At 39.4% G+C, this 26,406-nt stretch overlaps 4 protein-coding genes across 5 annotated transcripts in view; 1 reads left to right on the forward strand and 3 right to left on the reverse strand.

Annotated features, from left to right (window-relative positions):
- cfap52 (cilia and flagella associated protein 52) overlaps positions 1 to 5,775 on the reverse strand; it is a 13,219-nt gene extending 7,444 nt beyond the window's left edge. The window contains exons 1-10 of the mRNA XM_044190921.1: positions 5,546 to 5,775; positions 4,846 to 5,045; positions 4,456 to 4,592; positions 3,797 to 3,925; positions 3,422 to 3,521; positions 3,061 to 3,177; positions 2,472 to 2,572; positions 2,085 to 2,255; positions 628 to 776; positions 278 to 423 (exon numbers count right to left, since the gene is read on the reverse strand). Coding sequence (XP_044046856.1) covers positions 278 to 423; positions 628 to 776; positions 2,085 to 2,255; positions 2,472 to 2,572; positions 3,061 to 3,177; positions 3,422 to 3,521; positions 3,797 to 3,925; positions 4,456 to 4,592; positions 4,846 to 5,045; positions 5,546 to 5,657 — 1,362 coding nt within the window. The 5' untranslated portion in view covers positions 5,658 to 5,775. The remainder of the gene's footprint in view (positions 1 to 277; positions 424 to 627; positions 777 to 2,084; positions 2,256 to 2,471; positions 2,573 to 3,060; positions 3,178 to 3,421; positions 3,522 to 3,796; positions 3,926 to 4,455; positions 4,593 to 4,845; positions 5,046 to 5,545) is intronic.
- A 382-nt stretch (positions 5,776 to 6,157) lies between these two features.
- On the reverse strand, positions 6,158 to 11,384 carry LOC122873726 (zinc finger protein 501-like). Its single transcript, XM_044190825.1, has 3 exons — positions 11,228 to 11,384; positions 9,392 to 9,449; positions 6,158 to 9,229 (listed from the first exon to the last, which is right to left on the reverse strand). The coding sequence occupies exons 2-3, from the start codon at positions 9,438 to 9,440 to the stop codon at positions 8,109 to 8,111; spliced, it is 1,170 nt and encodes a 389-aa protein (XP_044046760.1). The 5' UTR covers positions 9,441 to 9,449; positions 11,228 to 11,384; the 3' UTR covers positions 6,158 to 8,108.
- Positions 11,385 to 13,886: 2,502 nt separating this feature from the next.
- LOC122873282 (TBC1 domain family member 24-like) lies at positions 13,887 to 19,164 on the reverse strand. Its single transcript, XM_044189796.1, has 11 exons — positions 18,888 to 19,164; positions 18,510 to 18,724; positions 18,122 to 18,383; positions 17,843 to 17,959; positions 17,030 to 17,446; positions 16,651 to 16,890; positions 16,349 to 16,504; positions 15,594 to 15,657; positions 15,317 to 15,415; positions 14,888 to 15,197; positions 13,887 to 14,762 (listed from the first exon to the last, which is right to left on the reverse strand). Exons 1-11 carry the CDS (start codon positions 19,091 to 19,093, stop codon positions 14,587 to 14,589), a joined length of 2,262 nt encoding a protein of 753 aa, XP_044045731.1. The 5' UTR covers positions 19,094 to 19,164; the 3' UTR covers positions 13,887 to 14,586.
- A 1,331-nt stretch (positions 19,165 to 20,495) lies between these two features.
- Positions 20,496 to 26,406, forward strand: part of stx8 (syntaxin 8) — a 46,271-nt gene continuing 40,360 nt past the window's right edge. The window contains exons 1-5 of one of the 2 annotated variants that reach the window (XM_044189799.1): positions 20,496 to 20,651; positions 21,564 to 21,663; positions 21,769 to 21,863; positions 22,159 to 22,269; positions 25,534 to 25,667. In XM_044189799.1, the coding sequence (XP_044045734.1) occupies positions 20,635 to 20,651; positions 21,564 to 21,663; positions 21,769 to 21,863; positions 22,159 to 22,269; positions 25,534 to 25,667 (457 nt within the window). In that variant the 5' untranslated portion in view covers positions 20,496 to 20,634. The remainder of the gene's footprint in view (positions 20,652 to 21,563; positions 21,664 to 21,768; positions 21,864 to 22,158; positions 22,270 to 25,533; positions 25,668 to 26,406) is intronic. The other variant, XM_044189801.1, reaches the window with a different exon arrangement.

Here is a 26,406-nt window from a genome sequence, read left to right on the forward strand (position 1 = left end):
TATAGATGAACAGTATGCCTTTTTACCTTCTGTCAGACTGCCAGACATATGGCTTCGTAATTTAAACAAAATGTGTGTGTTGTGCAACCAACTGTTGTTCATTCACTACACATGGTGTCTGCTAGCAGACAATTGCGGACATCTTGGAGGAATTAGTGGGCACTGCAGTTCTAAAATGTAACATTATCATGGTGCTTGTGGAGAATTTCAACGTGTTGCTTGGCGTTTTCATTTGATGAGAACACTGTACATTACACCATTTTTTACACCTACTGACCTGCCCCTCTCCCCCTCCACTGACGATCCTCTTGCAGTCCCTGGTGCCAGCGATGGCTGTCACACCCATTCTGTGTGCGTTGTGAATGATGAGCATGAGCCGGCCGCTTTCCGGCGCAAACACACGAATCTTACCATCATTCCATGCTAGAAGACAGTGAAATCAATCAGTATGTGAAATAGGTAATAAGTAACTTAGGAAAAAGTGTTACAGGTTTCTGCACCACAGTAACTGAGGAACAAATACAATTATGACTGCGCTACAGCTTATACTAAGAAACAAAAACTGAATATTCTTTGTAGCAGTAAGCTCCAATGTCTTGTTTGCAGATGTCTCTCCCTGATTCCCACCACTGATGATGCTGTGTCCGTCAACCATGAAGTCCAGGGAATTGCAGGTCATGTTGGGTACAGTGATGCGCAGCAGCTCTTTGGGCTTGTCTATGTGCCACAACCTGATGTCCTCCTCAGAGCAGGTTGCAAATAATTCAGATGTTCCACTAGTAGAAAAACAAAAAAGAGAGAGATGTGGAATTACAGTTAAGTGACCGTGGGTATAACAATCTGTTATAAAATAGTGCTAATTGAGTTAAAGTCATATCAACCTTACATTTAACCAAGTATACATATAATTAATGACATGATGAAGTTGGATTCAATACATTACCCAGGTGTTTGTACAATATACCTAAAACTAATACTGTTTTTCTAACCATATAATGGACCTCCATGGATGAGGCAAGTATATGTCACCCTCTAGTGAGCACAATGGGGTACTGAAGTCATGCAATATGGGAGATAGATGGGGTTTAAGCTGTTGGCCCAAAAAGGACATACTCACCATAGAGGTTTAGGAACCATCGCTTGCAATGTTCATATAATTTTAGGAAAGCCCATCAGCAAAAACACACAGCCCATACAATCCCATGGTTGTGTTTGGTTTGCTGTACTATAGGTGACACAGAGGATACAATTTTCTCTCAATTTCTTGTATTTGTAACAGTTTTGGTACAAGACGAAATTTGTGGTTGTGATGTAAACGCAGAAAGACCCAGGGAGAAAAGCTGGCATTACAATATGCTGACTGGCTGACTTACAACTGTTGTTATTGAAATAGAGAATATATCTCCAACATGACGACTATGATAGGAATGTTCCATCAGTGCGATCAATCACAACATGACAATGATTGTTCATTGATCAGTGTCTTATGTGTCTAAAGCTTCACACAGATATTTAAATAGTGATTACTACAGTAATGTACAGTAATTGTTTCAGTGCAGGGGAAATGTTTAAAATCAGACAGCTACCTTAATGTCCACAGAGGAACAGTGTTTTAAAGGACAATGTAGCCTATAGATTTTATTCTGAGCTGAGGATGAATCCACGATGTCCAGAGATCGCTCTCTGTCCTTACATCGATGACAGATTGATCATAAAAGCGGTCATGTTAAAGATAGTCCTTGGATAACGAACTAATATCTAACCGAGATTTCGATGTTTCTAAAAACGTAAACTTCTGCAAATGAATGCGTTCCGATCTGTGCTTTGATATCGACTGTATGAATAAGGAAATTAAATAAATACTTCTATCTTGTCAAGCTCCTGGGCAAAGTGATTCTTTAACAGCATGATGGAGTTTCATTTCTCTTCATTTCAGTCAATTTAGGATGTGTATTTCTTGCCAGTCTATTATCTCTGGTGGGTCACACATCCAAACCATAAAACATTAACAGATGGTAAATGTTTTGTCATCAGTGACTGATGACTTTGACTCTTTCTCCCTGAAATGTCTGACTGCCACTTACAAAGATATGGCCACGTCCTTGACAGCACTGTTGTGGCTGGTGGAAATGAGTTCAGCTTTGAAGTCCTCATAACTGAAGTGGTACATTTGAGCAGCCTCTGTCCCAACAAAGAACTGCTGGCCCTCTCCTCTTATAGCGATGGAGGTCACCCCCTTTTCTAGCTGGACTTGCCTAATGTGGGAGAAGAGGAAAAGGGGATTTAACAATGAGCACTGTAATATACACACAATAAACTTGTTTACATTATATTGGTACCCTAATATTTATTCTAATGTACAATATATAGAGAAAAAAAGCTGTGATTGCATTGCACACCATGTAGTATTACCAAATGTTAAGTATTTTTTTTAATGGGGATGATTCAAATGATACAGTTGCAGGACTCACTTAAGAGTTTTGAAGTTAGTCCTGGAACACAGAGTGAAGGTGCCAGATCCAGAGCCTACAAGCAGGTCCCCAGACTTAAGTATCCTTATGACATTGACACCCTGCAAAGAAAAGGCATTGAGTTTTAAGATATAGTCCTAAAAAGTTATTATGTACACAGGAACATATCACTTTTCATATTTCTAATTCTCTGATACTAGCAGAACCATATATCTAGAAATACCTGGTGAGTTTTGTCAAATATTGCAGAGCTGTCTGAATTACTTCCAAGAAGTATAAGCTAAATAAGTTCCCACACATTATAAATAAAAGACTCTGGATATAAGTAGTGAAGGAACATACCCACAAACAAGATTGATTTCAGGAATGACAAAGACGCACATAATGATCCATAAAAGATGTAAAAAATAAAAAATTACTGTCGCCGATTAAATGAAATCCATGACATTACATGAGCCCTAAGGAGCATTCCATAAGCAATACAGTTCAATCAGTTCTATATACGCAGCAGAACGCGAGTGAGCAACAGCTGAAATTACCTTCACAGAGCCAAATTAGGAATGTAATGAATTCTGCTGCGCTGACCTACCAGGCTGTATTTTGCTTTAGCTGGACCACAATCCCTCAGAAGCCCCGTCTTCAAGTTGATTTTCATTATGTCTCCACTGGTGGTGCCACAGAAAATGAACTGATCATCCTCTGGGATCTGTGTAATAATATAAGAAAGTCAACATGAGCAACATTATCTAATATCGCCTACAAGCACACAACTGCTAGTCATTTTAAAAGATTATAAGTTGTATATCTCCCCAAACACATCTTCTGCAACTGTACCACTAATCATTTACTGACATTTGGCAATAGCCATTATGCAAAACTCAGATGGACCACAAAATGGCAAACTAGTTAAATAAGATGGGTGTGAATAAAAGACCCTCGTGGCCTCGTACCTCTATACATTTCACAATCCTCTTCAGCTTGCCTATCTGACACTCTGTGGGCCTGATCTTCCTGTTGGAGACGTCCAGCTCCCAGACACGCAATGTTCCACTGCACAAAAAAGACCAATGATATTAAAACACTCTAGGAGAATAATAAGAATGGTACATTAACTAGAGATGAACATGATAGAGACACATTTTAAATCTAGGTATGCTGGGTGGGGGAAAAAAGCAATAATTAGATGTCTTGCAATTTTGTAAGAAGATCAATTAAGATTTACTTCACTGATAAACAAACCGTCTGAATAATGTAAAATCTATGTTCCTGAGTTACGCTAGGCTGACACTTGGTTTACAGAATGCCAGTAGATACCATTCACTCACCTCCCAGCAGAAACAAAGATATTGTCGTTTGTGTTCGAGTACTGCACAGTGAGGCAGTGACCGGCACTGTGAGCTGAAGCTGGGCTCCCACAGATTGCCTGCTTGGTCTCAATATTCCATACCACTATGCTGAAAACACACAGAAAATACCTCACACACTCAGCAAATAGAGAATATGTACAGTTGAGTGAATTTACATATTATATGTTTCTTTCTGAATTCAAGAAGGGATCGTTAAGTGTGAGCATGTGCAACTAAGGTGTGGCCATTCTATGAAATAGTCTCTCTTCTTTTCACTGAAGAACTGATTTGTAGGAAATGAAGTGTGAATGAATTTGCATAAAGACTGTTCTGAAAGTCACATTGAAAAATGTTGTATGCCTCACTGTGGAGATATGTCATTAAATTAAATGTTTGAATATGGCGATGGTATTGTGTTTACTCTCATAAACACCTTGCCATTAAAATGTGTGTGTGTGTTGTTATGATCAGCTAAGTAATATATAAAATTAGTTCAGAGTATATCATGAGTTTTAGAAACTACTATCCTGCTTTTCAACTGATCATGTGTCTCTTTTCCTCATTCCTCTGACACAATCTGGTTATTTGGGAGGGAGCACAACTTACTCTGGACTGCACCACCCAAACTTGATGTTTACCTGCCATCATCCTGACCCCCAAGGGACACCAGGTACTTGTCATTGGGGGAGAAGGCCAGTGCCTCTACCTTTGCCTTGTGGAGCTGCAGCTGGGCATAGATTGTTCGCTGTGCATAGTCCCAGATAATTATCATAGCCTAGAAAAATATATATATGTTTATTCAAAATGTGCTACACAAATAATTTGTTTACAAAAACATTTGTTTTGCCATTCCTTACTGTAAATGGATTCAAGCCCACATATTTCTAATGCAAATTACTGCTTCCTTATGTACCACACAATATCAAAACAGAAACAAATTAAACAGGTAATTGATGGTGTTGGGGATTTAGTTGAGTTAACCATATCAGAAACTTTACATAAGGAAAATGTACTGTAACTATAGCTACCTTAAAGCCCATAAAGATGACCTGTCCGGAGGCAATGTATAATCCACTTCTGGACACTGAAATACAGGATACATTGTTTGTGTGCCCATGCAGGAACTCCTGCTTGCCATCTTTGATTCTCTTCAGAAGGACCGTGGATCCGAGAGGATAGATAAGGTGCTCTTTGTCTGGATGGACTCTCAGGCCAGAAATCACATGCCCTGATGAAACAAAGTGTTAGCATAGCATAACATAAGATCTAACATGCTTTACGATAGCAAAGAACAAAGATGAACTGTTTGTGATCATGATGGATGGTCTCTTGTTTTGAAAGGTGGATGAGCAGACTACAGTCAGAATGTGCAACCTTTTCCAGTTTAGCAGGTCGTTAACGTTAGCCAATCCAACCGAAGTACACCGAAGGGTCTTTCTATAGCTTAAGATAATTAGCAAAGCTCTCTCAACACTTTATCCTGCCGACTCCTTATATGATCATTTAAAACACAGCTTTGACATTTAAAATACCACGAAACCTAATATAAACCTAACTTACTAGCATCAAACACAATAATTTAAAAGAAAATCCCAGGTGTTTCATGTGCGCAAATTTACGTGCAAGCTAGTTGTGTTCCTTTAAGTTTGATTTGTTATCACAAATTAGCTAACCTATGTTAGTTAACGTTAAATTAGCTAGAACTGTAAAGTTTGCAGGAAAATTTACCGTTGAACCCAATTACAGCTTCCAGTTCAAGTTGAGGCAAGTCCTGTGTTTCAAGATCCATGGCTGAAATACTGCATCTATCTTGTGCCTTTCTCTTGTAAAGTGTTAACATATGCCTACTTTCATCAATACGTTAAAATTTTGCTTGAAAAACTAATGCTACGGCTATTTTCTCAAACAGGCCTGATAGTTCTCCAACTAGTAACACCAACAGACGTTACCTAGCAACAGCAGGGGTTCTGTTAGCCACTGTCATTGGTCGGTGAAACGTCCTCGCTGCCTTCATGTGCTGTCGGAAATTGTATTATCTTAAAAGGGGTGCACGTAAAAACCTTAAGATAAATATGTATACCACTGTTAATTTTAAAATAGCTATTTATGTGACGTTAGGGAACAAATCTAAACGGAAAAAAGAAATATTGTTCTTTAAAAAAACAGACTTCTTGCGTAAGACACATTTTGACTGTGTCTTTGCTGTTGGTAGACCTGACTAGACAAACTAGAAACCTTACAGGCAACTGTCGTTTTTATAAGTAGGCACCATGCAGCAGAATTGTTTGGTACACAATAACAGACGTCACACACAATAAAAAAAATGCTCTAATTGCAATAGCCATTATATGAAGACAGTTTATTGGTGGCTGTATTTTCTATATAATAACATATGTAGCTCAAGATTCAATTCACATCTTTATCGGCACAACTAAAAATACATTTGAGCACATTACTTGAATATGTATTTAAGATTGTGTTGTTACTATGCAGTGAACTACAGCACTATGTAATGTATCCGTTTATTGACAGTAAGCTACCATGTATGTAGATAGTATCACAAAAAAATGGATCAATGGATTATGTAACTACACAATATATATGCTATACATAAATATAAAATAAAACTGAAAAAATATATTTTGCCTATAATCATTTTAATTTTACACAGCTCATAACAGAGGAAAACTGCTGCTGCACTTTACGGTCAAACCACTGTTGAACATTAAGCTTGTACTTTTGGATACATTGCAATCTGTGATCTCGCAGCAGGTGTTTCCCATGGTCAGAGGTAATATACCTGCTTAGAGAATAGTGTAACAGCACTTTTCTGCTCTGAGTCAGCATAGCATTAACCATTGTGTGAAGGTTTAATTATATATAAAAAAAAGGACTTGATATAATAGTTTAACTGACATTTAACTGTTTATGATGGGCAATTAGCTAACAAAATTTGAAAAAGTAAGTCAAACTTCCTTTTATCAACTATTGACTGAACCATGCACAAATCTTGTGCTGGTTAATGTCTGTTTGCCTTCTATGGTACTGCTAGAGTGAGGTAGCAGAATACATCAGATTAAGTGAATCACCACTGGAAAGCAGACATTTACTCAGATTTAGTCAAGACTATAGTCTGGGAATTCATTCTATGATATATTCTTCCACACTATCTAAAGGCTTCTCCACATAGAGTGTGCTTAAATAGCCATTACAGCCAATTAACAGAACATGACATAACATTAATTTTAACTGCCAACATTAACAATAAACACTGATGCCAGAAAATTTACCTTTTGGCTTTGATCTAGGGGTGTAACCGTACACAAAATTCACGGTTCGGTATGTACCTTGGGTTTGGGGTCACGGTACATTTTTGGTACAGCAGGGAAAACAAAAAAATGTAGAAAACAATATTTTTGTCATTTATTTTGAAAAATGTAAACATTCAACAATGGCTCATTGGCCATAATTCTTACTGTAACAGTTAATGGACTGAAATACTGGCATAAATAAATAACAAATATAAATAACACAAATATCAGTAATGCTCCATCCTAAGACTCTGACCTGTTGATAATTCCTGAACGACTGCAGCTTGCGCTCGTTTATACAGGGCAGGCACAACAGACTGACACACGTGAAGGCACATTGTAGTGGGGCTCAAGCACTTGGACCATTTGCTTAAATTCTGTATTCTCTATGGTCACATATCCTCAGTGATAAACACTCCTATGGCATTATTACTTTGGCATGGTCTGAATTTGGTCTCTCATTTGTGTTTACCATTCGGAGGCAGTGACAATACAGGAGCTTGACTAACCTGGCTAACCGGGCTGATAGACAACAACTGGTGCACTGCCAAAACGTTCTGGGTAAAACTCGCGCTCTAGAATTTCTGTTCCGTGTGTGCAAGTAGTCGACATAAATAGACTAATTTGACAGTATTGTTTGGGTCACAGGGTTTACCGATCCAAGGAAGTCGCATACCGAACCGAACGTCCTGTACCAAACGGTTTGGGATGTAAATACATGTACCGTTACACCCCTATTTTGATCAATAAAAATCTTGGGAGAAAAAATAGCTGATCTGGAGCCCTGTACTAAGAATTTCTAACTGACATTTTGTGGACAAATAACAAAGGAAGCAGCAAGGTGAACTGTAACAAAGCTTCAAAATTAGTTCTCAATGTACAACAAAATACTATAAATGAGTACATTTTAGCTTGAATGTGGTTCCAGGAAAATTGTTTGAAGATGAAATGTCCTTTCTCTAAGGCCTTCAATTCTATTTTCAACTGCTAGGATTCTCAGAGGGTCCTTCAAAACTTGATATGTCTTTGGATGTATCCACAGACATCTGCCTGTGTGTGTGTGTCCTCCGGTGTCTGCTAAGAGAATGGCTCCATGAAAACCTGCGACCACAGGTGAGGCACAGATAGGGTCTTTCTCCTGTGTGTGTCCGCTGATGTTTTGTCAGTGACTTGTACCGCGTGAAGGTTGCCCCACATTCATTGCAAATATATGTCTCGGACTTAATATGAACATTTTGTTCATGTTCTTTCATGTTGCCCAGCTGTGAGAAGCCTTTACCACACACAGGGCAAAGATGTGGTTTCTCTCCCGAGTGGATCAATCCGTGAATATTCAAATCCTGACGAGAATAAAATCCCTTTCCGCAGATAATGCATTTGTATGGTCTTTCCCCTGTGTGGCTCCTCATGTGTCTTTTAAGTCCTTCTGAGCGGGAGAAGCAGCTCTCACACAGGGTGCATCTGAAAGGTTTCTCTCCTGTGTGGGAGCGGAAGTGGCGACGGAGCTCTGAGGCCTTGAAGAAACACATCCCACAGTTCACGCAGCAGTGAGGTTTTTCTGGCTGCTCCTCATGCGTCTTTTCATGTGCTTTGCAGTGACATGACTCAGAGAATCCTTTTCCGCAGACCGAGCAGGTGAAAGGCTTCTCCCCGGTGTGAATTCGCTTGTGACGGACAAGTTTGTTAAGTTTACTGAACGTCTTCATGCAGTATGAACACTGATGAGGCACCTTTGGTTTCTTTGAGTGTGTGAGCTTGTGTCTCTCTAACTTTGAAGGCCTGTTGAACACTTTTCCACAGTCAGGACAGGGGTGCTTGTTAGTCCTATTGTGGCAATTCTGGTGTCGGATCAGCTTCTCTGGTTGTGTGAAACTCTTATCACAATGCTGACACTGGTGAAGAGTTTTAGGCTTCCTCGTGTGTACAGGTTTGTGCCTCTCTAGCTTCGATGGTCTGTCAAATACTTTGCCACACACAGAGCAAGGGTAACACTTGTCTGATATGTTGCTCTCTGGCCGTTTGGAGTTCTCGGGCTCAGTGACGGTTGAAGCATCATTGAAATCTGATTCTGAGATTACCTTCACGACGACTTCTCCTGGACCTGAGGAACAATCACATCAAAGAATATCCTCTAAATACTTTACTGAACAAATATAACATATATAACATATTTAATCCTAGTGCTGAGCATCAGATAACTGATTTGTTATATTTGAGTGTTGACCAAAGAAATATGAAAATACATAGAAGCATCAACACTTACTTTCCTCTGAAGATTCTGTTTTAGAGACAGATGCAGTGTCTGGGCCCATGACTGCAGCCTATTTACATACAACACAGACACAAACAGAGAAAATGGAAGACTGCATCAGTATTGTAGAGCAGTAATTCGGTGTTAGTCTTTTAAGATGTGTATAATATTGCCTGACCAAGACTGGATTTTTTAGACTAAACTGATATAGATATTTGGGAGTTTTAAAAAATCTGATAATGATTTATTGGCCGATATATCTGCAATAATGAAAGGGTACAAAGATAGCTAAATACAAGATTTACAAGTTGAAATATGCACACTGGATTACAGATATTTCCTTACTGTGAAGTCCTATTGTATCTAATTCAAGCAACGCTTTTATCAGCAACCATGCTGCGTTATGATTTGTCTCTGAATCGGGTTTCCGCACACATCATTGCAGTTTGTATGAGAAAGTTGGTTTGTCTCCCTTATACAACCGTAGAATGGAGCACTGGTACATTTTTCTTTATAAGGCCATATTACACAAACTGCCTCCTTATTTATATTCTCTACTGAGTCCTAAAACTATCAACAGTTGCAACCTTCGGTCACACGGACAAATTATGTACGTTATTCTTCAAACCTGCGCTGTCTTTGGTAAAAGTGCAAAGTTTTTGCACCCTCATCTCGGTGTGAGCTAGAGTCACCTTAAACTAGATTATTTTATAAGCATAGAAGATTAGAAAAACAGGATTAAGGACTATTTGACCACTGACTGCACATGTCCTGTTACTGAACACTGCTATTTAATTGTTTGATGTAATATGCTGTTTGTTTTAAGTCTGTTGTTTATTCTTTTATGTGAAACTTTGTATGCTGCTGTCTTGGCCAGGACTCCCTTGTAAAAGAGATTCTGAATTTCAATGGGAATATTCCTGGTAAAATACAGGTTAAATTAAAAAAAAAAAGTTTGGTAGCCATGCAAAATTGTATCTTACACCTGACAGATCATAATTTACAGTTCAGCATATTTCTGCCCTTGGACCCAAACAGTTGGTATCATGATGTATTTGTGTAAAATACATGACTATGATGTAATGAAAGAAAGAGAAATAACGTGTTAAAGATGATTTCAACAAGGTCCTGTTACACTACACTTTTTCTTATCTACAGCATTGCGTGTTAATGAAATGAACGATAAATTACCCGGAGATTAATCCAGGTATAAATAGATGCACAGATATTCCTCTGACCACCGGGTGGCCTTCTTTGACAGATATCCAGCATCTCAGGGGTAACGATATTTATTATAGCACCATCGCCTGTAGAGATACAAATATGATCCACCACACAGCTATTTAGCGTAGCTATTTATAATGCTGACGTTTGAGGGATCAAATTGCACATCAGCACTGTGTAATTTATTACATTAGAGGAGGGTGGAGGGAATAAGAGACTAATTAATGCTAAACGTTGAAAATGTTACGTTAATAGACGATTCTTGAGCTGGCGTTACAGAATGGCTCAGAGTTGGAAAGTAGCCAGTAATGATTACGAAAAGACCATATGTTGATTATATGATGTATGGCACATCTGCAAATGGGCAGGGCGACTAAGCTGAAATGTTTTTGAATTGAGTTTAGCATGACCCCCGTCTCATGACAGAGAAACCCCGACCGCTGTACGGTTAACGCGCGCTATTTTGTTGCTGAAGTGGCTTTAAAAATTGAGGGCAGATGATTGTTTATCTGGGAAACACGGACACAGAAAGAGCTAGGTAACGTTAGCTAAAGCTAACGTTGTTGTAGCGTTAACTAACAAAGCCGTATGAGAATAAGTAGGGCATATAAAAATGAGTCCCACCTCTCTAACAATCCTTAAAACCGAAGGTTGTCACATCTTTTGTCCGCAACGTTTTAAATGTAACCTTCTCCACATTTAAAGATAGCTAGTCGCGGCAGCTTGCTAAACAAGCTTCTTCTTCTTTTTCCGTTTTATGGCGGTGGCAACCAGCGCCAAGATGCATTACCGCCACCTACTATGTTGGAGTGTGGACCACCTATCCCCTTAAACAAACAAAATAAATAAATGTTTTAAAAAACACCCATTGAACAATAAATTCTTTTAACCAGCCCAGTTTCTTTCAAAGCGTGGAATAGCCTCTCTAACCCAGTAGATCAGTAGATTTTTTAGACTCAGTTCTTTCACTCCAAGCTTCCTAATTTCCCTCTTTAATGTTTCGCGTTCTACTTCTAAGTACTTTTGGCATTGAAAGATAACATGATCTACTGATTCCTCTATTTGACAGTGCTCACATAATCCTGAGGGATGTTTGTTTATTAAGTGCAGTGTTTTATTAAGTCTGGTATGCCCTACCCTCAGCCTTGTTAAGATGTTCTCCTCCTTGGTGCTTCTTTTAGCTGTGCTTACTGGCCCACTTCTCGCTGTACTGCATAAAGGTGTCCTCCTGTGTTTCCTGTATACCAACTGTGCTGCCACTCGAATGATATTTCTTTTGATTATTCCTTTAGCTTCAGATTTACCAAGTGAGATGTCCATGATCTCCTCATGTTTCAGAGTCTGCTTTGCTAATGCATCCACAGTTTCGTTGCCCTTAATCCCTCTGTGAGCTGGTATCCACATAAATGGTATCAAAGTATTCCTATTTTTAAATCTGTACAGCGTTTCATATATCTAATTAACTATATCCTGCCTACTGTGAGATGTAAATGACTGCAATGACATGAATGCAGAACATGAATAACCTTTTTAATTTGTACTTCTATCCACTGTAGAGCTGTTGCAAATGCCATCATCTCGACTGTATATATGGATACATGAACAGATTGAAGATCAGCCCAGTAGCTGATCATTAACTGTTTACGTCTGATATGCAGTGGCATTTCACCCACCTCCACCTGAAGAGCAGACACAGGAGTCGTTTTGAAAGCACCACAACAAAGTCTCAAAGCTTGAGCTTGCACCACCTCCAACTTCTTTGATGAGATTTTTGCTGCTGAATCATAAGCAATACACCCGTATTCTAACACTGGTCTAATCAGCACTGCATAAATATTTTTTATTGCAGATCTGCTCGATCCCCATTCTGACCCTGTTAAACATCTCCTCACTCATAACATCCATGTTAACTTTGCATCAAACCACATACCCAAAAAACTAAAGAATTTCACTTGTTCTATCCTTTGCCCATACATCTTTATCTGTGTATCAATACCTCTCTTTCTAGTGAACGTCACATGACCATCCAATATTGCCCTGAAATTGAGAAAAAACATCATTTATCATCATGGAAAAGAGTGTTGGGCTAATGACCCTGCACTGAGAAGTACCATATACAGTATCTTCCCGATATAGGCTTTCCCAATTCTAACTTGTATAAATCTATCCAATAAAAAGTCTTTAATCCAATTATATTTTCTACCAGCTATTCCTATCATATTTAATTTGATCATTAATCCGTCATTCCAAACCATATCATATGCCTTTTCTAGTCAAAGAAAACTTCCATTACAGATTCTTTATTAACTTGTGCTTTCTTAATCTCTGTTTCCAGACAGATGACAGGGTCCATCCATGGTTCCTTTACCCTTCCTTAATCCACTCTGATGAGGTGATTCCTCTGCTTTCCATGTAAAACGATAATCTTTCTGTAATCATTCTTTCCATTATCTTTCCTATATGTGATGTCAGTGCTATTGGCCTATAGTTCATTGGACTTGATGGGTCCTTCCCTGGTTTCCTGATAGGAATAATTACTGCCTCGTTCCAGCCAGTTGGCAATTTTCCCACTTCCCATACTTTATTATAAAAGCCTAGCAGCTTCATAGATGCCTAAATGCTTTAGCATTACATAACAGATTTCACCCGTCCTGGGAGATGTTAGTCCAGATCTTACTATTGCTCTCTTCATTTCTTCCATAGTAAATGGTGCATCCATTGCACAGTTAGTATCATCCCTTTTCTCAAGAATTCCAGGATGAGCTGATCTTGTCATGGCCCTTCTTCTCTTGCCCTCCTCAGTCAAGTTATCAGAACTATGGATTTGTGTAGGCGCCTTCGCTATCATCTCTGCCTTCTCTTCGTCAGACACTGCTGTTTCCTCCCCCATCTTCAGTACTGGATACTGCCATTTCCTTCTGATTCCTTTCATACTCCTAATCATGTTCCAAACATCTCCCAGAAGTGTTGATCTACCAATTTTATTACAAAAAGTCTGCCAGCTTTGCCTTTTTGCTTTGCAAGTATGTGCAATGGCACCTACTATACAAGATGTGTCCACTGGATAGTCTGTCAGATCTTTTTAGGCATACACACCTTATTAGTTATACATGTGTTGAGAATTTCAAGATTTCAAGATTTTGAAAGAGAGTGAAGTCAAAATATGTTTTCAGTCTGAAACTCACTTGCTTTTGACCCCATTACATATACAGTAAAAAGTTCACAATAGGTCACGTCATATCTGTATAAGTTATTAGACATTGAGAAGACAAACAACTGATAATCAGATTATAAAAAGTGCATGAAGTTTAATTGTGTATCAAATGCAGCTAAACTGCTAAATAATAATTTTAAAAAACATGTAGAAGTAGGCATATACTAGAAAGGTAAAATAGCTAGGCCTATAATCAGCAGACTTTATAGGAGGTAAAACCAGAATTGTAATTTTCCTACTGCTGCTTTGTGGTTACAGGTTACAATCAGTTCAATCAGTTAAAGATGACCCTTTGATTGAAATGAGTAAATCTTCAGTGATTAGTATTAATTATGATGAATCTATGGGGCTCGGTGCCCACACAGCACCCTCCCACTAATCCTCCTCGATTCATTACTGCAAATTCCCTTTTGCACTAGATGCTTGCTCTTGCAGCTGGCATGTCTCATCCTTCCTTCTGTGTTAACATGCCGAGGGTTTTTTTTTGTAGAGACTTTCCTTGTGTTTTTAGAGAACTTCCCTGACATGGGAACCACTGTTTATGTGGGCTTGTGAAGTCCAGTAATACAATGAATGTGATATAAGTCTATAAACTTGACTTGACATGTAGACAACAAGTCAAGTAAAGTCTCACTCAGTTGCTTCACAATATGTGCATAAATGTGCATTTCACAAAATAAATATTTGAAGTCCAGTGAAGCAGCGTCAAGAAAAACTGGTTCATTGTTTACCAAAAGATGAAAAGTTACAAGGCTGCTCTGCCGTTATTTTACTGACAGGGAAAACTGTGAGAAAAGGAAATAGAATTCTGGATGCCCCACACTTCCAGGGCCTGGATCTTGAAATGTCCCTTGCAGAGTGGGATGCTCTTGAATGTGTCACAAGGCTCTGAGCTTCCTCCCACTAGGTCTTCCTGTAGGCAGAGTGCGTGGCCTCCATCGCCGCCTAAGAGAGGACACATACATCAGCACTACATTAACAATCCCCCCATCGGCTGACATCACTGTTGACTAAACATTTTTTTCTGCAGACCTGTTCTATTCTTCTAACTATATGTTCAGCTGACATACCGATAATGAGCTGACTGTCGCTGCCCGCTATGAACATTGAGGCTTCTTGTTCCTTGGGTCTTTTTGGCTCTTTGGCAGTCATGGGTTCCTGTGATGGGGCAGTGAAGGGGATCGTCAGGTAGCTGGGGTCCTGGGGGGTTCCAGCAGGACAGGTCAGAGTTATGGTGGCTCTGGTCGAGGTGATAGGGGAGTAGCCACAACTGGATACCTCAGAGGAAGCACCGTTGCTGGCTTGAATCTGCTGAGGGGAAGCTCTTCTGGTCATAATGTTGACCATAGCCTGCTGGTAGCGCTCCCTGCTGGGGCGGAGCTGAAAGAGTAAGCAAGTTTACTGACACAAAATCCACAGACCTGATGCATGTTACAGCAAACCTGAATATGATGTACCAGAGTTGAATTCAAGAAGAAGAATGCAGGAATATCTCTCACCGTAAAAACAAAACATTCCCCAGTTCCAAAATATGTAAGTCCCTCAGAGTCATGCTTTCTTCTTTCTATCATATCTGTTGACAGGAAGGCACCAAAGACCTGAGAAATGAGAAATACTAATATTTCAGTTCCATACAAAAAGTATTTCATAAACTAATTATTATCATTATTATCATTAAGACATCTTAAGTTTAAATCTAAGGTTAAATCAATAGGAAAGCAGATATAGCAAAATTGTCAGATGTATCCCAATATTCATTAGGTTATCTAATGCTACCTCTTCATCCACAGTTTTGATAATCATGACTGCTGGTTCGTGTCCCTCCACATGTGAATAGAATCTATATGAAAGAAAAAAAACATAACCATGTGTCGTTTTTAATATCCCATAAACTGCTGTATACAACCAGGCAGTGTCACTGATGACTAAATCTAGCCCGTAAATGAATATACTACAAAGCACTGTATATTATTTGAAGAGAACATTTTTTATTTTAAGGGGAGCTGGAAGGGTCAAGTGCAAATGCAGTGGATATATAATTAAGAAACAAAAACTGTTGTCAGTAATAATCAGAATTCTTAGCATCCTCCTTCATATTTTAGAAATGATCACTTTCTATATGGAGCATTTCTTTTTTTTAACCATGCGTTACAAAATAAAAGACACTAAAAGTTAGAAATGAGTAGTTTCAGCTTGAGGTATTTTACATAAACATTTGCCACCACTGAACTGTAGGTCACTTGACTTTCACACTCAAAGCAAACATGTTGATAGTGAAAACACACTGCCTCTTTCTGTTATGCAACTAGACCTGTGAATGTTTTTCACTGCTGGGACATGGTGTTCTGCAGCTATTGATCCGTAATGGCCTGGCCTTGTTTAATAATGTATATAATATTAAAGTATGAACAGACAAAGCTGAAAGATATGAAAGCTTTTGTTGTTTTCATGCCGTGAAGTAACAACTCATTAGTTCTTTGACTCCCAGATGGTTTCTCAATGGGATTAAAGTTACAACAAAGGTTACTTACGAAGCAAGGCTTCTTCCATGTTCAGCTGTATTAAACAGCCTAATGGGACTGAAAAGGGCAAAGCGCTCAGGTATCCAGGCCCAGACGACTCTCATCTCAGTTCCTGTCACAACATTGGACGTGAAGTTGTTAAAGTCCACCATCTCAACCGACTGCCTTTAGGAACACAGAAACAGCTATGATGAGAATATGACATTTAAATAAGTGAGCAGTTTTTTCAGCATTAACGACTACATATAGCCAGACTATTTTTAATCTCATACACCTCATGTCCTTTACAAAACATAATATTGTTAACCCACCTCTTCTGGTGTATACTGACGCCTTTTTGCATGAGGGAGTCCTTATTGGCGTTGAACAGGAGGTTGAGCTCTCTGCGTGTGGCCATCGGGATCACGAAGGCCCTTTCCAGAAGCTTCTCAGCCGTGCAGTGGCGAGCTATGTTCTCCACAAACCTTTTCATATCTGTTCTGAAGTCCTCCACGTCTGCCACTCTAGACGACACAGATACTTTGTAGAGGCTGAGCAAAGCCAATGCCACCCTACGAAGAATGATTGTGAAATACGTTTACTGTATTGTTTCTCCTTTGTGCAAATTTTTCAGAAGTAATAGTCACGAGGAACCACACATTCAAACTGAAGGATTGTGTTTACATGTGACACAATGCAACAGCAACAAACCTGTAGAGGACCTTGTAGCCCTCCAACAGGTAGACATCCAGCACTCTGATGGCATATGTGAACGGAAGGTCAGCGAATATCCACATGATCCAGTCAGAGTAAAAATCAAAGAGGTTCTGATGAGAGCTGGCAATCAGCTTACGGATGCCTCTGCAACACTTGTTAGCAAGGTCTCCAAAGGTCATACAGGAGGCGCGGTAAGTGAGGAAGGTCTTGTCGATGTAACGCTTGTTGGGGTCATTGTAGCAGATAAGTCGGGATACACTGTGGAAACATTCAGCTTCATCTTGGCTGAAGTGGAGGATGAGGGAGACCAATTCAGGCACGATGGGGCAGAAGTTCATGTCTGGGAAGAATATGCCAAGGCAAAGAAGGATCTTTTTAACAGAGTTCAGGCCTGCTTTGTTGAGACAGTATCTGAATAAGAGAAGAACAAGCAACAACGTACTTGGTCATATACCAATCAAGTGTAGCGTAGCACAGTAATAATACATTTTCTATTTTTAAAGCTCCACTGAACCCTAACCCTAACCCACTAAAGGGACCACTAAAGTAAAGAACTAACCAAATAAATGTCATATGCCATGTTTACATATGATGAGAGCACTTTATGCTTTTGAGGTTTGTTCTTTTGCTAGTTTAAGGTTCATATGGTAGGTCTATTAGAATAATTTCACTGGAATATATTGTCACATTCAATGAAAAAATGTTTTTTTTTAGGGAACAACTATACTGTGTATAACACGTTTTCAATTTTTTTTAGTATAGCAACATGTCTATGATACATGAACCACTATTATCCCATAAAAGTACCTGGGTATTTCTCCTGCCTCCATGTACTCTGGGACTGGATAGGTGCTGATTTTCTTTTCTCCAAAGAGCTTCTTGACCAGTTCATAGTAGACATCTCTGTCTGGCGCGACAGACCCACTGCAGATATGACATCAATCCACATTCAGATTAAATTAAAATGTACACACTGATATTGCAAAGGTCATATCAGTTCCCTCATACGCATATATGTTTGTCTTCATGACAGAAAATATATTATAAAACTTTGAAATTTATGAAATTCATTGTGACAGTCTTAACCTGGAATTGATGCTGTGGATGATGTGATAGTAAGCTTTGGCCCTTAGCGTATGGGGCATGGCCCAGAATCCTTCTCGGCCCATAGTTTTCAGCTGCTGGTGATCACTCTTCAGGATCTTCTGGTATCTTTCTGCCGCTTCAGGGTCAATCTTCTCCCAGTCCACAAACTGTCCATACTTCATCCCTGAGTTGGAGCTAATTTCCCAGTTGTCCAACTCAGAGATGGTGATCATGGACACTGACTTAAGATTGCCTTTACTGCCTGAACAAAATATGCATGCATACATTTAATCACCCCCCGAAACAATGTAAATAGACTAAAATTTTCAAAAATTATTCTTGTTTCGGGAGTGGAATACATGCTATTATAAAAACATTATTTCAGTACCATTAGGTTCTTTTGATGGCGAGTGCTTCTTTGGTTTAGACTTGGACTGCTTAGAGGTGACTTGAACACCGGCCTCATCCCCTTCTCTCTTTTCCTTTTTGTTCACTTGATAATGGAGTAGGGAGCTTGCCTTCTGCCTCAGTGGACTGCATCTTGTAGAGTTTCCCACATCACAGTTGAGGTTAAGCTCTGACGTCTCATAACTGTAAAAAGACCTGGGGAGCAGTTGATTAATATTATTATATATTCAGTAATAATTATGCCTCTCTTTAGTCCTTTTTTGTGTTGGGCATGGTCTGTCTGTTATCCAGTTTTGCCACATTAAACACAAATCCACCTATAAACATGCCTGTCTTTAAGTTGAAAGCGAAAACATACCTGGAGCGAGGTCTTAGATAGGTTTCCTCTGTCTCTGTCTGCACACCATAGTTCTTAGTGTCCTCTGGACTGTAATAGGAGTGAGACCTTTGCCTGCTTGTGCCTCCTGCCATAGAGCCCAGGTCTTGGTCAGAGGATGCGCACATCAAGACTGAATTCATGTTTCCACAATTGGAAAACTCCGGCGTTCTTGAAACATGAATCATCTCAAGTCTTATTCTTCAAAGAAATTCAAGTTGGAAGGTAATGTGTCTCCTGATACTAGCTGCACGTTCTGAGGATCAGGGCTTTATATAAGCCTGTGGGCTGTGTCCATGTGAGGCAAGCTGTAGTGGTATGGTTTGTTTATGGTGAGTTCAGCCATTGAAAGTGAAAAGTTCCACTGATCTTCCTGTTTTAACTTTGGCAACATACAGTGTCTCATTCTGAGAAGTAAGGAATAATAAACAAGGAATACAGATCACATGACAAAACAAAGGCACTTTTTTTAAACACATGAATTGTCTTTCAAATAACCCTACTCACTGCAATGTACGTGACTGTTGTTTATGTTACATACATCCACTCACTTTCCACAATAGATTGTTCATTGCCATTGCAATTAACAAATTGCTTGAAATTTAAATGTTTTTTTTTTACAGGGACACCTATCAAAACATTCATTGTTCAGAATAAGGTCATCAGAAAGAGGAGGGTAATCATGTAGATGTTGATCTTTCTCTGAAACTACTTCATGCATAGCATCAAAATGCCAAATGAGTCTATTCCAAGAAGTCTTCTTAAGCTTATTATTCTACACAACAGATATATGTTTTGATCCAAACACAACTACTGTTTGGTTATGAAACATAAAACCTCTAGGCCTACAAGTACGTAGCTCATATGTGGGCTCCACATGTAATGGAGTTGAAAAACAAACTCTTTAGCCCCATGAGTGGAAAAGGTATGCTGTCGTTCCTACGTGTCAATTTCCATGAAGGCTGGGACAATACAAATTTATACTTGTACTTTGAGCATAATGTAAGAAGTGAAAAGCATTTAAAACACATTTATGGAGGCCCATAAGTCTGTGAGGACACTGTTCCAGCAGCTTTCAACAAAAATTACCAACCATCTGAAAAATGGACTGTTTACATGGCATCACTTTAGGTCCGTACAGCTCATTCTTTACTGCCAACCAAAAATGCATCTTACTCATTATGAGAAACACACACTCCCTATATCTTCCTGGCACTTGCATTTCACTCCTTACAGTAAATTTCTATTTAGCTGCATGCAGGTTGTAAATACTCACAGTAAACACACAATTGTTTTGACTATCATACAGTAGGCTATAGGCCCATTAGGTTAGTTATTAAAGACACTCCTCTTTTTATCTGCATGACAAAGGTTTAATTGTGTTTAGTGCGTTAACTGCTCCCATAAAAGTATCAAACATAGTTCTGTTTAGACAATGCATGCTGACTTTGCATGCTATCATTGGGCAAACAACACGAGCAAAACTCGTGTACATTTTAGGAGATAATAATAAAATATTAATGTATCTGTAACCTTGTATCAAAATCTCCTTTCCAGTAGTCTTTTATTGCGGTTTTTCTGTAAAAATGAAAACCGCGGCGCTGGAGTCAACTGTTCCTCGCAGTGTGCCGTAGTGACGTTACACCCAAACAAGAAACAGTTTGCTGGTAATTACTGCCGGATGGTTCAAACTAAGTGGATTTTCTCTTCATAGCTAACTTTTATCGTAATGTCTCAGGATCCCTGGTAAGTAATGTGTTCGAAGGCTACAATAAATTGGCTCAACTGTATTATTAACCACATCAAATTACGGTACTAACCCTGATAGCTACTCTTTCTGTTTCCTGCTAGCTAAAGTGGTAGCTAGCTCTTACCTATAAAGATGAACGTTAACCAAATACAGTAACTTGCATTTCCAATAAGCCATTACAAAATCAACTCTTTATGTGTTAAAAAATGTAATATTGCAGTCCTGGATCACGGCAAGGAAATTCGTAGTTTTTAGGCATTTTTCTTCTGTCTACTATTCAGATTGAGACTTTGTAATCTTAATATGATCGAAAGAGGAAAAGGGCAATGCTAAAAATGTCACATGATGAATGTAAAGCTTGTGCTCATTCTATGACGTTTTACCCAACTAAGCTAAACTATGATAACACAAAAACCGTACAATACAATATATTAGCGCTGTATTCCATACTACTGGTGCAGCTCAAGCTTTTGAGGCTGTCAGGGGTATTCATTCAGCTTTTTCCGACACCCAATGGTATATTTGCTTAACAACATTAAACTCCATCATCACAAAAAGACTAAGGAGTTACATAAAGCCTTCTGACAGTCTGAACACTGAACATTGTGAGCGAGCTAGCCATACTAGCTAGTATTTACTGCATTGTATTGTAAGGTGGTATTAAAGTACAATTCTTATATTTTTGTAAGTTGCACAGCATTAGGAAACACAAGTCAATTGTCTTCACCCTGTACAAATCCACGGACCAGTGGTTCATTCTTTTGTTTTGTTCATTACCACATTAACCACATACATTAACAGGGATCTCTCTATTTTGCTCCATAATAAATCTGTGGCTGCTGTTTGTAATGAGTCAGTAATGACATGTCAGTTTACATGACATCTCTATTCTATTCATTGATCTGTAGGTTACAAAATTATGATGCCACTTGTCGCTTGGCACAGGAAATAGCAGAAAATATTCATGAACGGAACAGGCAGCAGAGAACAGGGGGCAACCCTGCAAAGGTAAGGTGTTCCAATCACAAGTAAAGTGGCATTCCTACAAATTTCTCCTGAAATAGTCAAGTTTCTCTAGTTGTCAGTTGATGTGAATATCTTCTGTCTTTTCAGATCAACATGACACTAAGGGCATCACTGCAGAAGCTCAAACAGAGTATTGCCCAGCTTAAAGATGGTTTGTTGCGAGCGTCATCAACTCGGCGCATGTATCCTTTCTTCTGATAATGCTCCAGGCAGTGGAAGTCATGAGATGGAGATTACATTTTTGGCTAGAGGATTTCCTTTGCTTACAGTACCAGTTGTCTTCCTATAGAGGGCATTAGAGTGTTTTATAAAGGTCGGCCCTAACTACTAAAGTGTTTCCTATTAGAAAGGTTTCTGTGTTCATGGGTTAATTCCAAATTGACCCAAAAAAGTGTCGGGAACATCCTCTGTCCACTATTACTGAAGGTAGTTAAAGTAATGTTGACCTTTTGCATGACCTTAACATGGCTTTGTCAGAATGCAGTCAGAAGCTGATAGGAGGCAGAACCTTATCGATGACCTGCTAACCAGAGAGAAGCAGCTCAATTCTACCTTCAAGGGAGACATCACAGAGCCTGAACCTTCCAGGTATAAAAATCTAGGCAAATGATTTTATCCCAAATGAGAGGAAAAGTTAAGAGTCAGTATTTGCCAATCTCATTAAGCATTCTCTTCTGAGTGGGATCACACAAGGACTACATTTTGACAACTACACCATTGTGTGTTTGGGTGAATCTTAGCATATTTATGATCAATGTCGTACACCTAAATTAATTCTAGTAGTTCCCTCTCCTTGTGCCCCCTGTAGCTGATAGGGATTAATGACTTGTCCACAGAAACCACCAGTGAATGCTCATCAACGCAGAGCGTGAACCTTCCTCATATGTATGAAGGATGATTTCTTAAACTACTAAGCCACGCTGCTGCCTCAAATTGTCTATCCTTAAGTAGTCTTGACTGGTGCTCTTCTAAGAGCACTTTCATTTTGAAAAAATGTTCTGGGACAGGCAGCTTGTTGCTTACGTAGTTTAAGAAAATTGTGGAATATTTCTCCACCCTGAGTCTGTGTCACTGTCTGTCAGTGTCAGAATGGCCAAACCAACCATCAACCCATGATGGTTCAGGGAGCATCCTGCTCACAACATGCCACCTTTCATTTAGTCATTTTCCTCTCTCAGATCTTTTTTATAATATCTAGTACTGGTCGCCCAATTAAAAATAATGAATCCTCATTCTCTTGTCTATGTCCTTGAACATAGAGGTCATAGGTTCTGTTTTCTGCTTTGATGATATGTCACCGGTCACTAACTTTCTGTGAAAGTCTTTGTACATCCGGTATGACCCATGTGCCGTGACCTCTCCATGTGCTATCACTCGGAAGGAAGTCTGTCTGTCTGCCATTTTGACAGGGCGCTTAACTTCATAGCTAATTCTTTTTCATTAGGAGATTTGTTCGCTTTGCGCTGTTGATCACACATTTGGCACCTCTCGTACGTGTACGTGTGTGTGTGTGTGTGTGTGTGTGTGTGTGTGTGTGTGTGTGTGTGTGTGTGTGTGTGTGTGTGTGTGTGTGTGTACCTTGATGAACAAGGATGGAAGGAGTGAGTTTACAGTTTATAACTCTCCAGTGAGCATTTATTCTAGTACTTGTGGAGCTAATCAAAGAGCTGGATGCCACAGCTTATATCCTCTTCACCATCTGATGTCATGTCAATGTGACATTACTTTGTGTAATGTTTGACCTAGTCTGGCTCAGGTGATATTTGTTTGGACAGGAAGAGGAAATGGTGTCATGTTGTGAACTTCCTCCAGTTTCTCATGTCTGTTTTATGAATTTGTGTTTGTTAGATTGCACCTCTGTTGTTGTTTTTTGTTGCGGCTCAGCATTTATTTATTTATTGAATAAAACCAAGCATCACTGTTTCATCAGATCAGTAGAATTCAGAACCACTTTTATTGATGCCTTGATATGAGACTGATTTTCTCTGATATCTTTCACAAGCTTTAGTTTTGCGATTGATCTACTTAGCGGTGCTTTGCACAGGCTTTCATCTTTTTACAGACCACACACCCAATTACATAAAAGGCTCTGTAAAAAAATCTCAAATGACATTTGCTAATAAATTAGCGTGGCAAACTGTAGTCATGTGGTTGTATGGTTTTTAGTTTGCTCAGTGAGACCTAACTTTAATAGTGATATGTGGTGGGTAATTTGGATTTGTGGGTAGGACCCATTCCCACTGTGTGGTCTCTGAGGACAGAATGTGGGAGCGGGGTGGATTGGCCATGCTTGGATAATCTAAGCCGCTCCTTTTTTTTTTTTTGTGAGAACTTTGGGTAGCAGAAAAGAGATAGAGGTTGCAGAGGGGACTTTAGACAATCCCTGAAACAATTACATTTTGAGCATCTCCATTTCAGACTAAGCAAAAGAAGGACATGGCGCCTACATTTGAAGGCTCAGTTCCCCCCCATCGCCCTTCAGACTCACCTTTCCTCCATTATTCACTAACCTTTCCTTTGTATTTGATTGCACTGGAAATAGTTCTAATTAGTTAAATCTTGTCTGTCCAAGTCATTCAGTCAGGACCTGGGTGCTCCGGCCCCGATGGCGAATGCCTGACTGATTTTGGCGCTCCCCACTGACTGGTTAATTGGATCTTCACACACTGGGCTCTTGCATGGAGGAAGTGGAGGGCTGGCACACAGTCTCATAGTAATCAAACTTGTCATAGAGATTAGGCCGAATGCCTTGTCTCACCTATTCCTCTGATGGTATCAGCCTCAGCTAGCCTGCATTGTGAATGGTCTCACAATGCTTTTCTTACCACTTCAAAAACAGCTTGAATTAGTCATCACACTGAGATGCATGAATTGGGGTGAGATAAAAGTAGTTTTATGCATTGGTCATGCAACTAAAGGAGATTAACCAAAAAAAGCTTTCACTTTTGAATTTTAAAGATCAGGTTTACCAATGGTGTACCAATGAAAGAATGAATGAATTATGTTATCTGGACATCAAAACCACAGCAAAACAGTTTAGTATAGTCATATTATTAGTTCTGTATAAGCCTACATGTGGCTCAGGTCACTTTTCCTGGGCTTGACCAGCAGACGACTTGCTCACAGCAGACATGGTTAAATCCAGCCTCACACAGAGATTCTGAACCCGTCAACGCAAGACAGCCACAGGGGGGTCTGAAAAACAGCTTTAAGCTATTAGCAGAAGAATAGCTTTTAAACCACACGGCGGTTTTTAGCACAGTACAGTGCAGAGAGCTTTCTGGTCTGTCACTTTGGCAGAGCCAAACCTCCCCTGCAGTCCACATTCCTGTGACAGATTAACATGCACTGTTTACGCACTGCACAAGCTAACCTGGTATTTTTCAATCGTTCAAAAAAACTTAAAAGACAAAATTAGTAAATAAATCATTTTTTCTGTGATCTAAAGGGTTTGTTGTCAGGAAATGTTCAAAAGAATACAGTTTTGAAAAGGGAGCATGCCTTGTACAGATGTGTTTGCTGTAAGAGTTGTACAGATGTGCATCATTCTCCTATCCCAACCAGGCATATTGACTGTATATGTACTTATATAGCTAAAAGTGACTGATGCATGATGAGTGTTTTAGACTTGTGTGCTGGAATGGTGATTGACAGACAAAAAGGGCACTTTTGCCATCTACTTTCAATTGTAGTGCACTGTTGGTTGATTTGTCTTTGATACTTTAACAGCTGCTGCACTGCTTTTGGGTAGGAATAGTAATTTCATGGTCTCCAAAACACATAAAGAAAAACCTGAAGAGCAGCTGTGAAACATTTTTTGAAAGTAAGTATTGTTCTGATGATTTTTCACAGGTCGACGTTGATGGCTGAAGGGGCAGGGGCAAGTCGAGGTGTTGCAGCCAACCCCTGGCTGATCAACGAAACAGAGGAGACCAGAGGGCTGACTTTTGAAGAGATCAAACAGCAGCAACAACAAATCATTGAAGGTAATTACACATGATTGAATAAATGGTAAATGGACTGCACTTTCTACCTGCCCTTCTACCTTAACGGACAAAGCTCTTTACAATTTCTCTCTCATTCACCCATTCACACACACACCCACACACTGATGGCGGCGGAGCCTAGATGCTGGCCTAACCATTGGGAGCAACTTGGGTTCAGTGTCTTGCTCAAGAACACATCGGCATTTGGATAAGGGGAGCCAACCCTGATATTAGTGGACCAGGCTCCACCTCCTGAACCATAACTGCCCCGAATAAGAGTCAAGACTGAAGATTTTCATATACACTCCTTGTCTCTCTGAAATGACAGTATGCTCCATTGCTTGATCGAGCAAACATGTTTTCAAGTATGCTGTTTTGTTTCTTTTTGATAAAATTTGCATCAAGACCAAATATGGGTATAGCAACCATCCATAGCATTAACAGTATCCTGCGTCACTGGGGTAATATTTGTAACTCATATTTGCCCTCTCCAACAAATACAGTATGGCAGTGCCATCATAAACATATGTAACATCTCTTAATGTGTTTGTGAAAATTATCTTCTGTCTGTGTAGTGCACATAAGAAGGCATTTCAAGTAAAACAGTTAAATAAAGGCAGCTGTGTTGGTGAGAAGGTATAATTAATAGATAACGAGTATTCTAGACACAGCGTGATTTGTATTAAACTATTATTGGTCATGCTGATGTATGCTAACATATATAAATGGTTATCATTAT

This window comes from Siniperca chuatsi, linkage group LG3 (genome assembly GCF_020085105.1).
Source record: "Siniperca chuatsi isolate FFG_IHB_CAS linkage group LG3, ASM2008510v1, whole genome shotgun sequence".
Lineage (NCBI taxonomy): Eukaryota > Metazoa > Chordata > Actinopteri > Centrarchiformes > Sinipercidae > Siniperca > Siniperca chuatsi.